This window comes from Alexandromys fortis, unplaced genomic scaffold (assembly GCF_014885135.2).
Source record: "Alexandromys fortis isolate MF-2015 unplaced genomic scaffold, M_Fortis_MF-2015_v1.1 scaffold_22, whole genome shotgun sequence".
Classification (NCBI taxonomy): Eukaryota; Metazoa; Chordata; class Mammalia; order Rodentia; family Cricetidae; genus Alexandromys; species Alexandromys fortis.
Window position 1 is genome coordinate 328,092 of NW_026067900.1, and position 15,236 is coordinate 343,327.

General features: G+C 38.1%; 1 protein-coding gene across 7 annotated transcripts in view; it reads left to right on the top strand.

The window, feature by feature from the left end:
* Herc1 (HECT and RLD domain containing E3 ubiquitin protein ligase family member 1) overlaps positions 1–15,236 on the top strand; it is a 162,867-nt gene that overhangs the window by 19,317 nt on the left and 128,314 nt on the right. For all 7 annotated transcript variants that reach the window (XM_050126066.1, XM_050126103.1, XM_050126079.1 and 4 more), the window contains exons 2-5: positions 5,491–6,446; positions 10,135–10,230; positions 12,276–12,470; positions 14,004–14,315. In XM_050126066.1, coding sequence (XP_049982023.1) covers positions 5,517–6,446; positions 10,135–10,230; positions 12,276–12,470; positions 14,004–14,315 — 1,533 coding nt within the window. In that variant the 5' untranslated portion in view covers positions 5,491–5,516. The remainder of the gene's footprint in view (positions 1–5,490; positions 6,447–10,134; positions 10,231–12,275; positions 12,471–14,003; positions 14,316–15,236) is intronic.

Sequence of the window (15,236 nt, forward strand, 5' to 3'; positions counted from 1 at the left end):
AACTGAACCTGGGACTTTTGCAAGAGTAGCCAGTGCTCTTAACTGATGAGCCATCTCTGCAACCTCTATATAATTTTAATAATAACATTTGAAAGTTTTAAATTTGGATTGTCCCATGTTATTTTTTTCTTATTTTAATCAGGTTTGCCAAATTTACCTCTTTTTTTTTTTTTAACTTGTTATGTGGTCCAAAGTAGCACCACATTTGGCATCTTCTTGAGTGAAGTTCTAAGTGCTGAGATTAAAACTATACAGCACCATATCTAGCCTTTATTTTTCTCTTACAGATTTTTAGGTTTTAGCTCTTGCATGTTGGGTTATTAAACAAATTTGAGTTGACTTTTGTATATGGTATGAAGTTAAGGTAAAGTTCATTTTACCTTTTGTGTAATCAGTTGTTCCAGCACCTTTTGTTTAAAAAAAATGGCTGGACCAACTCCTCGTGGTCCTGACTTCTTTGCTCATATTCTCCCTCCTTCCGCTCTTCAACTGGACCTTGGGAGCTCAGTCCAATGCTCCGATGTGGGTCTCTATCTCTATCTCCATCCGTTGCTGGACGAAGGTTCTATGGTGATATTTAAGATAGTCATCAGTCTGACTGTGGGACAAGGTCAGTTCTGGCATCCTTTCCTCCACTGCCCAGGGTCCTAGCTGGGGTCATCCCCGTGGACTCCTGGGAACCCCTCCAGAGCCAAGCCCCTTGCCAACCCCAAAATGGCTCCCTCAATTTATCTCCTTCCCTGCTCCCATATCTGGCCTTCCTCCATCTCAACCATCCCACTCCCACAAGCTCTCCCCAACCCCCCCNCCGCCATGCTCCCAACTTTGGTCCACCCACTGAGACAGTGTACCTGAGCTAATGGGAGCTCACCAACTCCAGCTGGACTGGGACTGAACGAGCATGGGATCAAACTGGACCTTCTGAATGTGGCTGACAGTTGGGGCAGACTGAGGGCCAATGATAATGGCACTGGGATTTGTCTCTGCTGCATGTACTGGCTTTTTGGAATCCTATTCTATTTGGATGCATACCACCCTAAGCCTGCTAGTTGGGGGGAAGACCTTGGTCTTCACATGGGGTAAGGGTACTTTTCCCTCTCTTAGGACTGGAGGAGTATGGGAAGAAGGGTGTGGGAGGGAGCTGGAGGGAAGTGGGAGGAGGGGAGGAAGTGGAAATTTTGATTGGTATTATTTATAAAGTAATTAAAAAAATTTAAAAAATGGCTGGGCGGTGGTGGCTCACGCCTTTAATCCCAGCACTCCAGAGGCATAGGTAGGTGGATCTCTGTTGATTTCAAGGCCAGCTTAATCTACAAGAGGGGGTTCTAGGACAGCTAGGACTGTTACACAGAGAAACCCTGTATGGGGGAAAAAAAAGAAAGAAAAAAAAGAAACTTCCTTGGTATTTCAATTAAAAAGCCATTGGACATATATTTACATGGGTTTCCTTGTATATTGTCAGTTACGGTATGTTCATTTATCTTGATGCCAGTATCACATGCCTTGATTATATTAGCTTTATAATTTCTAATTCAATAAATTTGATCTCCAGCTTTGGTGTAGTATCGGAGGACACACACACACGCACACACACACATATACACACGCCTCTGTGTGTGCATGTGTGCACATGCGAACTTGTGTGGAGGTCAGAGGACACCTTGGATATCTTCCTTTGTACCTTGTTTTTGGACTGACTTAATCTGAAGCTCACTGATTAGGCTAGATTGCCAGTGTACACAGTACACCATGGTGCTGGACTCTGAGCAAGCACTTTACTGACTGATCATCTCCCCAACACCTCTCCCAACTTTGTTTTTTATCAGAACTGTTTTCCCCCTCATTTCCATTCCCTTTTCTCTTTTCTTCTTCTTTCCCATTCCCTATTCTCCTTCCCATCTTGTTCTCCTTTTCTTTTTTGGAAATGAAATCTTGCTGTTACCCAGGCTCTTGGCCTTATCCTCCTGAGCTCAGGGGATCCTCTTGTGTTAGCCTCCCAACCCTTTGCATGTTTGTCCCCCCAAAATTCTGAATAGTACTGTGAAAAGCCATTTGCCTTTTCTCTGCTTACCTGATTTGAAACCCTCCCCTACCTTTAGTTTTTTGTGATAGGGTCTCACTATGTAGCCTGAGCTGGCCTAGATCTTGATATGTAGACCATATCAAGTCTCAGACTCATAGAGATCTGCCTGCCAAGTACTGGAATTAAAGGTATGCATGTCATGCCCAGCCCTAGAATAGTTGAACAATCTTGAGGTGGTGACTAGGGAGAATGTATTTTTAAATTACAGTAGTAGACCTTTTAGAATGAGATGCATTGGCATTCGATTCATTGAAACATTTTGAGGTTTTTAATTTAAAAATTTAGAATGATGTAGAACCTGTGAAACTACCTCTTCTACCACTATGATGATTAGAAGCAGTGTGATTTAGTGCTTGGAAGGCCAGATGTCAGGCTGTTGTCTTACTTAGCCTGTTAGTTGTTGGCACTGTGACCACAGCAAACTCTTTAGCCTGTCTGTGCCCCTATTTCCTTTGCTGGCAAATGGGGGTAACCTGGGCACTTGTTTCATATAGTTGTCTTGAGACAGTAATGATTCCTGCCATGTAGAAAGTGCTCGATAAATGTTAATAGCTGTTAATTGCTTTGTTTACCTGGAATGTTTGTGCAAACTTCAGATTTTGGCAAATTCACTTGCAGGAACCATTTTAAGGACTCACTTGCAGGAATCCTCTGCTTGTCTTTTAGCCTCCCTCTCCCCTCCTTTAATCTATTTTGGTTTTAGAATAATATTGAAGTACTATTTTTTTTAAACACCTAATCTTTTGGTGCTTTCTCCAATTCTACTTTTTTGTTGGTAGATTTGATAATTTATGTAATTATATTTGGATTTGTGCTTTGGATAAGAAAGAGGAAAAAAAACAAATGGACTTCTTTTAGGAGGATAAATCATTCTATAGTAAAACAAAGCAAAACAAAACAGCAGTTTGCCAGGATTTAGCTGGTTCATCAGGATTGTAAATTAGTGGTTCTAGAATGAAACCCCATTCGTTTGATTCTTTTTTGTCTATAGCTGTCTGTAGTTCTTTTTGTGCTGAATAAGCACATTGACTTCTTGCTTTGTTGACTAGTTCTTACTGACGTAGCAAAACAATTTGCAGCAAATGCAGCGAGTCTTTTTGCTTTTTGTGCATTTCCTTTTAATTAGTGGTAACTACAAACATTAAGTGTTGATTTTGCACAGTTAAGCATCGATAATTTTATCAAAAGACAAAATTTAGAGCAAACTAAGTTATAGATTTAATTTACTTTTATATATGATTCCTGAATCAGGCAACACCTCATTCTGTACTAGAATGGGTGTTTTAGTGAGCTGAGTAGAGGAGATTATTAGCTTTATGGACAGAAAAGGACTGAAGCAAGCAGAAATAAAGAACAAAGTAGATTGGTTCTTTCTGCCTGTGTGTGTAGGATAAAGCAAAGGGTTTCTGTCATGTGCCCAAGACTGGCTCTTTGGAGATTTGGCTGTTTGTCTCCCCTGCTTTCTCAGTAGATGAGATAATGACTTAGTTTTAGCTTGTTGATGAAAAACGTTAGCATGGGTCCTCCAATATGGTTTGGTCTGTAAAACTTTATGCACGTGCTCAGTCCAAATCTGTCTCCTTTTCTACAGTTTGGTTTAACAATTTATATGGTTTAATGAGTCAAAGAGTCCATACCAATCAGCAAGTGCCTGGGGCTGGAGTGGGATGAACTGCACCCAGCATGTGCCAGAATTGAAGCTGAAGACCTCTGGAAAAGGGCTCTCCTCCTAGGCTTGGAGAAGGGAATAGCTTTGATAAATGTCAACTCAGTAGCCGGCTCCCTTTCACTCCCTAAAGGTGTGGAAGTAGACATGAAAGCTCTAATCCTTTAATTGCTTGTTTGGTTTTCTGATGACCATTTCCTTCAGAATGGAGCTCACCAAGAGTTACCCTAGTCATCTGAGTATAAGTTTAGATATGTTAGGAAGGGGTTTGCTTATGAATATCAAAAAAATGCACCCCTATCACTTAGGACATTTCTAGGGTCTTAGAAGCTATCAGGAACCAGGGGCAAAATAGGCTAACTGGTGTATACTTCTCGCTGTGTTATAAATGCACATTAAGCAGATAACTACACAAATAGTATATAATTGCAAGCTGTGAAAGGTGTTGCCAAGTTAAGGTAGTGACTGCTGTGTATTTTAAAAGATAGACTTTATCTCATGTGGGTACAGTCACGAATTGTTTCCCTCAGGAAGTGATAGTTACCTTATAGTTATGTTGTCTTACTTAGTAGAGAGTAGTAAATCTCTGGTGTTGGGGCTGTTTAAACTGATATTTTGCACTAGTTATTGACTTGGTGAAGGCAGGTTCTTTAGTAGAGGGAACAGTAAGTGCAAATTAAATACAAAGGGACTCTTTCCAGGAATCAAAAATCCTAAGTGTAGCCATGAAGGGAGAGCCAGGGATGAGTTCAGGTCTTGGCTGCTTTCTCCACAGAATTTTGTTTTTTATAATAAATTGTTGAAAAACTTCTAATTATTTTATTTTTCCTGAAATAAACTTAGAATTCGTTAAGAAACACAGAACTAAAGAGAGGGAGAAAGATGCCAAAGAAAGGTTAGCATACAGCCAAGATATGGGTGCAAGCTTCTTGAGAGTCCAGCTTCTTAGTTTTCCAAAATTGTTATTCTCTGTCACATAGATTTTATCTGTCAATTAATTCAGATATCCTTTATTCTTTTCTGTTTAATTTAATGTCTTATTAAACCGTGCCATATTTATCAAAGCTAAAATATAATATTGACATATACCATGACCTTAACCTTAGACTTTGTCTTAGTTAGGATTTCTGTTGCTATAAGAAACACCATGACTCTTAAAAGGGAAACATTTAAAAATTGTTTTTATTAAGAACTTTTAAAAATACATTCTTTTCTCATTTTACATAACTATCATAAGGAAAGCATTTAATTGAGGTGGCAGCTTACAGTCTCAGAGGTTCAGTCTGCTATCATTTTGGCAGGGAGCATGGTGGCTGGGAGTATGGCAGCATGCAGGCAGACATGGTGCTGGAGAAGGTGCTGACAATTCTTACATCTTGACTCACAGGCAGCAGGAAGTGAACTGAGACACTGGGTGTGGTTTGAACATGTCTGAGACCCAAAGCCCATCCCCACAGTGACACACATCTTCCAACAAAGCCACACCTAGTCCAACAAGTCCACACCTCCTATAGCTCCACTCCCTTTGGAGGCCATTTTCTTTCAAACCATCACAGGCTTCATTTACATTCTATAAGTTTTGAAATCAAAATGGGAAGTTCAGAATCATCTGTGCGTTTATGAAAACTATGTATCTGTCATCTGTCTATGAGGGAATCTGAAAAAGCAATTGTCAAGGCACACTTTCTGACAATTGAGATGGGGGTCTAGTTTTTGACTGTCTTCTTTTCTTCTTCTGTAGAACTAATGGCTGAAGAATAAATCAACATGGCGACTATGGTTCCACCTGTGAAACTGAAATGGCTCGAACATCTGAACAGCTCCTGGATCACAGAGGACAGTGAATCTATTGCTACAAGAGAGGGAGTTACTGTTTTGTATTCTAAACTGGTCAGCAATAAGGAAGTAGTACCTTTGCCTCAACAGGTTTTATGTCTCAAAGGACCACAGTTGCCTGACTTTGAACGTGAGTCTCTTTCAAGTGATGAGCAGGACCATTATTTGGATGCCCTTCTTAGCAGCCAGCTAGCACTAGCAAAGATGGTATGTTCAGATTCCCCATTTGCCGGGGCGCTACGGAAGCGACTGCTTGTACTCCAGCGTGTCTTTTATGCACTTTCTAATAAGTACCATGACAAAGGCAAAGTGAAGCAGCAGCAGCATTCTCCAGAGAGCAGCTCTGGTTCAGCGGATGTTCATTCTGTCAGCGAACGTCCCCGGTCAAGCACTGATGCACTTATAGAAATGGGTGTCCGAACAGGTCTAAGTTTATTATTTGCACTTCTGAGACAAAGTTGGATGATGCCTGTGTCGGGACCTGGTCTCAGTCTCTGCAATGACGTTATTCACACTGCAATTGAAGTTGTGAGCTCTTTGCCTCCATTGTCTTTAGCAAATGAAAGCAAGATTCCTCCTATGGGCTTGGACTGCTTATCACAAGTCACAGCATTTCTTAAAGGAGTAACTATTCCCAATTCTGGGGCAGACACTTTAGGTCGTAGATTAGCTTCTGAGTTGCTGCTTGGCTTGGCAGCTCAGAGAGGCTCTTTGAGATATCTTCTTGAATGGATAGAAATGGCTTTGGGAGCTTCAGCAGTTGTACATACCATGGAGAAAAACAAACTACTATCAAGCCAGGAAGGAATGATCAGCTTCGACTGCTTCATGGCTATATTAATGCAGATGAGGCGTTCATTGGTATGTACTCCAAGCGTCAACTTTGACAGATTGCTGGCTAGTCAACCTGCTTTTAATGAGTTTGTGGCTCTTGTAAATGATTTGGGAGTTCTTTTGGTATGTTAAGTTGGTTAAACTTTTTTTTTTTTTTTTTTTTGCTCTGTGGGAAGAAACTTTCACATATTGATCTATAACGATAGGACAGTTAGTACAATGAAGGCCCCTGGGTCAGAAGCCGAGTTTATAGTTTAAGTGTTAGAATCAGCACTTTCTGCTCTTACAGAGTTCACATCTTTCTAGGATGATCAAGAAAGAAATACATAAATTTAGGGGGCCGGGAAAATGACTCAGCAGTTAAGAGCTTGTTGCTCTTTCAGGTTCAGGCCCCAGCACCTACATAGTGTAACCTCAGTTCCATGAGATCCAGCACCCTCTCCTGTTCTCTGTGGGCATTGCATGCACATGGTACACAGACATACTTGCAGGCAAAGTAGCTATACACATAAAATAAAAATAAATAAGTCATAAAATATTCGTAATTTCAGGTGAGCCATTTTAAGAGGAAAACAGAAAATGATAAGTTGAGTGTTAAAAGGTTTGCTATTTTAGTTAATGTGATCAGGGAAGGGACTCTTGAGTTGTTACATCTGAACAGAGACGTGAATGAAGAGAAGTAATGAATGAGTTAAGTAAAAGTCTAAACCTTCCTTCCTTCCTTCCTTCATTACTTTTTACATGTATGTCTTTGTGAGGGTGTCAAGTTCCAGACAGACAGTTGTGAGCCACCATGTGGGTGCTGAGAATTGAATCCAGGTCCTCTGGAAGAGCAGTCAGTGCTCTTAACTGCTAAGCCATCTCTCTAGCCCCCCCCCCCTTTTTTCTTACTATATAATGCAGTATGTCTGTGCAGGTGTCAAATCCCCTGGAATAGGAATTTTAGATAGTTGTAAGCTGCTGTGTGGGTGCTGGGACTTGAACCTGGGTCCTCTGGAAGAGCAGCTAGCACTCCCACCCACTGAGCCCTCTCTCCAGCCCCTGAGTTTCTTGTCTGTAGAAGTAAATTCCTTCACCACCATAACCTATAATATCATATTAAAGAATAAACATATATATGATAAAATTTAAGAATGTGCAAGATTGAAATGTAGTAACTTTTTGAAATTCAAGAATAAAAATTTAAATTTGTAAGTGTTAAGACTCAAATACTTATAAACTGACTTAGGTCTAACTATTCTTAGGTTAAATTGATCAGGTTTTTGTTGTTTGTTTTTGCTTTGTGTGTGTGTGTGTGTGTGTGTGTGTGTGTGTGTGTGTGTGTGTTTGTGTGTGTGTTTGAAATGGTTTCACTGTGTTTCTATGGCTGTCCTGGAATTCCTGGTATAAACCAGGCTGGCTTTGAATTCACTGTGATACACAGAGATTTTTTTGTTTTTTGTTTTTGTAAGAGGAAAAGAAGGGAAGGGGGAGGGAAGAATGTGAGAGTTAGTTAGTTAGTTCATTTTTCTTTTATTGCCCAAAATAACCTAATGAATGTATTTAAACTTCACTAAAAATGCTAATTGATATATTTACATATTCCAAGCCTTTCCTTCCACCAAGTGAAATGCAAAGCTTTTGATTATTAAAAATATTTCATTAAGACAGTTATGTTCAAGTCAGAAGCATTCAACTTTTTATCTGCTGTTTGTTTTGCATTTGTGAACTGAACTGTAAATATTTGTCACTTTATCATTAAGTTTCTTTTTAAAAAAGTTTTCACTTAAAAAAATAATGTAATAGATAAGTACTTAAAGATTTTAGATGACAGGATTTATGAAAATTTGAACCTCATAATGCTAAGTAAGATTAAAACATGTAGTGCTTTGTTGGGGTACAGAGTATTGACATAGGTCTATAATCTTAAATTGTTCTTTAAACCTAGAACTTTATGTTATAATCTAAATACAAAAGTCTTTAGATAACAGCTGAGGGGAACACTTAAGCTCTTTGTGTTTTCTTAGTCACTATTACAACCTCTTACTTGGAGATCTCTTTTTCTCATTTTATTTTTTCTTCTTTCATACTTTAAGGTTTTCTCATTTCAAATCTGAAATGTTGTTCCTCTGCATATGTTAACATTCCTTTGAAAAGTCACTCAATTCCTCTTATAAGCTATGCATTTGTATAACTTTTCCTACCAAAGAGGGGAAAAAGATATTATTAGACACCATGACGATGATTATATACTTGCCATGGTGTATTTCCTTCTAGAACAAAATTAGTAAGAGGCCTCTTCACCTTTCCCTTAGAAGGAAAGGAGTACCCCAGGACTTCAGCCTGTTCTTCACAACGTCTATTTGTATAACAGAAATGCATGTCAGGTAGAATAGGTTCAGGAAAAATGCTGATACAGAATTACCCTTCACAATTGGAGGGAGGGAGCGAGAGAGAAAGGGGGTTGGGGAGAATATGCTTTGAGATCATACATGGGTTTCTAACTTCTATAAGTTTCTAGTAGGTAAGGAGTGTTCTACACCACGTGATTTAGTCTGTAAGGCAAGGAGTCAGGTACTGTGATGTACCATAAATTTATCTTGCGTATATAGGTGTGTATGTATGTGTAGGGGGCTTAGTTTTGCTTAAAGCTGCAAATGGGAGGTGTAGAACTGTCAGGGACCTGGAAATAGGTTCCGGGAGAGCTTGATGTATGGCAGGGTGCGGGGAGAGTTTCATTGCTTCATCATCCCACCCCTGCACCCTGTGCTTGGATTACTGCAGGATCTATTATGTGCTAGACATAAGTTTGTTTATGTATTCACAAATTGATTTGATATTTAAATTGACTCTATAAGCTTAAGAAATCCTTCTAGTAAATATGTGTGTGCATTTTGTTCTTTATTTAATAATATTTTTTACTCGATGCCTTTTCAGCATCTTTGATTCACTCCTCACTACATGAAGTAAGGAGGAAGTGAATTCATTGTAGTGCCTGTTTTTTACCAGGTGCTTTGCATATTCTTTTTCAGTTGCCATGTTAATCTGTGAGGTAAGATATTATTTACCTTGATCTTGAAGGTGTAAGGCAACTATGTTTTATACATCTATTGAGCATCATAATATAGCATGAACTCTTGGGCCATTTACTGTGTTAATTTGTTCTTACACCCTTGAGTCTTTGTTTGAAACCCATATTTTTTTCTGACTACGTTGTATACTTTTTAACCTGCTTCTGTTAAATTGATTAACTTGTCCCACAAATGATTCCCTTATAACAGCTGTAAAATGTAACTGGTTAACTTTATTGCTGCTTTCTAGCTTCTGTCTGTTTGTCCTGTCATTTCTGGATAAATAGCAGGTGTACCTAGTCAGAAATCACCTCTCTTCTCTCCAAGGCCTCATACCCTGTCATATATCCTTAGTGAGTTAAGGATACCACTGGAAAGTAGACTGCTATCTTCAAGATTCTGCATTTGTCCTGAAGAACCTGTGTTTTATTTAGTATGGCTTTCTTACTATTTAATGAGGCAGTTAGGGATTGGTGCTTAATTGATCGATCACTTGACTCAAGGTTTTGTAACCCTTTTAGTTGATTTCATAGCCTAATGTTCAGATTTGATCACAGTACACTTAAACTTATAAACAGTTTTTCAAATAGATTTTTGTAGTGTATTTTTTTTTAGCATATATGTTGCTTTCTTTCCATATTATACCCTACCATGTTTAATTACAGGGTTCGTCTGCTGATCGGAGTCAGTGGAGAGAGCCAACTAGAACATCTGAAGGCTTATGTTCACTCTATGAGGCAGCATTATGTCTTTTTGAAGAGGTATGTAATCTTCATAGCTTTGCATTAAAAAAGACGTTGTTGTAAAATATTATGATGTATGATCTCTAGAAAGGCTCTAAAAGGAAATGATGCCAGTGGTTGCCTCTGGAGAGTGGAACTCAGTGTTTAGTCAAAAGAGATACTTTTCAGTGTATCACCTTTTATTTATTTTGTTTTGAATCATGTTCTGGTAACTTTTGTTGAAAAATAATTATTGAGTAAAACAAATTCAGAAATATATATAACCAGTTCTGTGCTTTAATGAGTTGTTATAAAATAAATACCCTTCTAACTGGTTTTAAAAAACACAAAATAGAATTTTAAACTGCTGAGACTACTTAAGGGCTGAAGGCATTTACTGTCAACCTGCAACTTGAGGCGCCACATGGCAGAAGAAACAGACTCCCTCCAGCTGTCCTCTGACATGAGTGTCAAGTGCATGCGAACACCCCCCCCCCCAAATGCAGAAGTCCTTTTACATTCTGGTCATTTCTTTTTTTCTCCTCCACAACGGAAGCACTATGTTGACTTTTAAACTAAGTTCCTTGCCGTTTTTTGTAGTTGTGTTGCTACATATGTGTGCCTGGACTCTAGTTCAGTTTTTTCTACTTAAAAAATGTCTTTAACGTTGTTCTACAAGAAACAGTTCTCTCAGTACATAAAGAACAACGTTACTCCAGACATGGAGGAGATGTATAAGAAAGCCCATGCTGCTATACGAGAGAATCCGGTCTATGAAAAGAAGCCCAAGAGAGAAGTGAAGAAGAAGAGGTGGAACCGTCCCAAAATGTCTCTTGCCCAGAAGAAAGATCGGGTTGCTCAAAAGAAAGCAAGCTTCCTCAGAGCTCAGGAGCGGGCTGCTGACAGCTAAAGCAATTTTCTATGAAGAGTTTTTCATAAAGATAATAAACTTATTGACCAAGCAAAAAAAAAATGTCTTTAACATCTTTTAGTCTATGTGTTTATATCCCCTTTTTTGGGGAACTTGCTCTGTAGACCAGGTTGGCCTCGAACTCACAGAGACCTGCCTGCCTCTGTCTCATGAGTGCTGGGATTAAAGGTGTGCACCACCACCGCCCAACTTGCTGTGACTTAGATTTTATGTACATTTCTGTATCATGATGTTCTAGGCTGTCACTGTTTTCAGGACAGTCCTCCATTTATACAGTACTGGTAACCAAATACCATGGCATCAAATACTATGACACCATTTTAGAAGGCAAGTTGATATAATGTGTTCCAAGAATCATAAGATTGTCTTTTTTTATGTGTATAATCCCATTTCTGAGATTTCCTTTTAAGGAAGTTAACAAAATACAGTAATATACTCTTTTTTAAGACAAGGTCTCATCATATAGACCAGGCTGACCTTAAACTCACAGAGATCTGCCTGATATTACCTCCTTTATAAAGGTACTAGGATTAAAGATATGTACCACCATGCCTGACCCAATAACAGATTCTTAAAAAATGGTCTACATAATAAAAATAAAGAATTTAAATGGCAGTTAGAGGAAAGTGGTTAATGTTATTTTACTATTAAATGGACTATTGTGCAGAGCAGGCAGAAGGTTTTGCTTGGTCTTGTATCATTTGTCACTTCTGTATGTACAGTAATGACCATGCATATGAAAATAGTTAACACTGTCAAGGTGAGTTATTAGGGGTGTTTTCTTCCCACTTTGTCCTTATGAACTTTGATTTTTCTGTAAAGTGTATGTGATAGCATATATATATATATTTTTGTTGTTGTTGTTGTTTTTTTTTGTTTTTTTCGAGACAGGGTTTCTCTATGGTTTTGGAGCCTGTCCTGGAACTAGCTCTTGTAGACCAGTAGCATTTATATTTTCAAAGGCTTGATTGTATATTTTTCTCTTTTGTGATTTATTCTGTGCTGGTAAATGTACTAGCTATCTATTTAAAGCTGTTTATGATGATGGATGTGAGTAGCTTAGAGTATTAGAAGTTAAAACAATAATTTCAGAGAACATGTAAAATTAGACTAATAATGTATTGGTTATTTTGTGTATTTAAATTTTTAATAGGTTTGTAGAATGGCTTCTGACTACTCAAGAACATGTGCAAGCCCAGACAGCATTCAGACTGGTGATGCTCCCATTGTCTCTGAAACCTGTGAAGTGTATGTTTGGGGTAGCAATAGCAGTCATCAGTTGGTAGAAGGCACACAGGAGAAAATACTACAACCCAAACTGGCTCCCAGTTTCTCTGATGCTCAGACCGTAAGTTCTCTCTCTCTGTATTTCTTGTGAACTGGTAGATAATGGTGTGTGTGTGTGTGTGTGTGTGTGTGTGTGTGTGTGTGTACTTCTGTGCCGTAAGTAATGTTGAGTCTGTTTTTCAATGAGTAAAAATTCTTGATTGAAGCGGGGCATGGTGATGCACGCCTTTAATCCCAGCACTTGGGAGGCAGAGGTAGGTGGGTCTCTGAGGCCAAACTAGTCTACAAAGTAAGTTCCAGGACAGCTAAGGCTGTTGTTTACACAGAGAAACCTTGTCTTGAAAAACCAAAAGAAAAAAGCTATTGATTGATCATCTATTTATATTTATATATTATATCACATTAATTCTTCATTTTAACAGAAAAATACATATTTTCATCTTTAATATCCTCAGCACCATTTCTACATCCAAAATATTAAATTTGGACCTAGATTTTTAAAAAGCCTAATGAAGCAGGGTTTGGTGGTGAACACCTTTAATGCTAGTAGTACTCAGGAAGCAGAGCCTGGTATATATAATCAGTTCCAGGCCTGTTTCAAAATCCAAATCCTAAAAATAAATAAAATAAAATAAGAATAAATACATAACTAAATAAATAAAAGCCTAATGAATGGCATCAAGTTTTATTTTTATATTCAACACTGGTAATAATAAGAACTGGACTTTTCTCTTTTTCAGATTGTCATTTCATTGTCTTATGATCACTTTCCCCTCTGTATTTGTAGCTCAATGTAAGACTTTATATTTTCATTAAATTGTATTTTTATTATGCATATAGAATATATGAATATACACATGTTATTTATTTATCTATTTTTTTCAAGACAGGGTTTCTCTGTAGCTTTGGAACCTATCCTGGAACTAGCTCTTGTAGACCAGGCTGGCCTTGAACTCACAGAGATCCACTTGCCTCTGCCTCCTAAGTGCTAGGATTAAAGATGTGCACCACAACTACCTGGCTTGTGAGTATAATTTTTATGTTAATGATTCTTGCTTTAATAGACTGTTAAGGAATTAATGGGATTTTTTTTCCTTCTCCAATTGTAAGAGGAAGGTATAATTTTTATTTTGTTGTTTTATTTTTTAGATTTTTTAAAAAAATTATTTATTTAGTTTTATGTATATGGGTGTTTTGCCTACATACTTGTGTGTGTACCATGTGAGTACATTGCCCGTGGAACCAGAAAAATGATGTCAGATTCCCTGGAACTGAAGTTAAAGAGTTGTGACCTGCCATGTGGGTGCTGAAAATGAAACCCAGGTTCTCTGAAAGAACAGTTAGTTTTATTAACCACTTAGTCATCTCTCCAACCCCATTGTTTTATTTTTGTCATGCTCCGGTAGATAACCTTAAAGGATCATGAATTTATCCTCAGTGTGAAATGAATATGCGAATGCGGTGTTTTCTGCTTATTACCTTCTATGGAAGATCAGGCCATATTCTGCGTTGAACAATTTCCTTTTTTTCCTTTTTGATAAACTTGAAGTATTCAGAACATTTTCTAACCTAAAACTCTGTTGTTCTTGTGTAGATTGAAGCTGGACAGTATTGCACATTTGTCATTTCTACGGACGGCTCTGTGAGAGCTTGTGGTAAAGGCAGCTATGGGAGACTGGGCCTTGGAGATTCCAATAATCAGTCTACTTTAAAAAAGTTAACTTTTGAGCCTCACCGGTCCATTAAAAAAGTTTCATCATCTAAAGGCTCCGATGGTCATACTTTAGCTTTTACTACAGAAGGTGAAGTCTTCAGCTGGGGTGATGGTGACTATGGGAAACTGGGACATGGGAACAGTTCAACCCAGAAATACCCCAAGCTTATCCAGGGCCCACTACAGGGAAAGGTATGTGCTTTTTTGTGGGTTTACAAATAATCAGATGCTGAGCCACCTCTCTAGCCCTTGGTTTATGAGGCATTTAGATTAGTTAAGTGATTGTCAAGAGACTCATTTAAATAATTGGTTCCAGAACTTTTTATTTTTGTTTAACTTTTCTTTATAGAGGTAAGACTTACGTTGTTTCTATTTTAAGATTTTAAATTTTATAAGAGAATACATATAATAATTTTTCCTGTCATGAGAGATATTCTCAAATGGCTATAAAATAAATACCACACAGCTATGACTCGTACTGTTTCAACTCACTCATCAACCCCAAAAAATGGGTCTTGTAATGTCCCACTTTGTAAACTTGATAGGCAGCTTTATAAACAACAGATACCTGATAAGGTACAGAGTGTGCTGGGTGTGGTGGCACACATTTGTAATTCCAGGTAAAGACAGTTAGGATTGCCAGTTTGAGGGCAGTGAGCATAATGAGAGCCTACCGCAGTGACTGAAAAAGTATTGAATATGATACGAAACTCTTAAGAGGCTTCTGCTAAATGTTCTAAACAGTTGTGATTTTTCTGGCTCTTTTAATATTTTCTTTCTTTATTCCATTGCTAAATGTTCTTTTAAATATTCCCCTATATAGCAGTATAATTTAAGTGTCCTGATGAAAAATAATATTTTAAGTTAATTTAAGTTTCTTTGTGAATTCACATTTTTGGAGGCTAAAAACGCAGGGAGTTATTGGTGCTTTTTTTAATTAGCTGATAATATTGATCAGTGTTGGAAGGTATAAGTCATCCCCAGGGCATATTGTTATATGTCTTTACTGCCTTGATTCTACTAATCCAGTGGTTCTTAACCTGTAAGTCACAACTCAGTTGTTAGGGGTTGAATGACTGTTTCACAGGTGTCACCTAAACACAGAATTGGAAA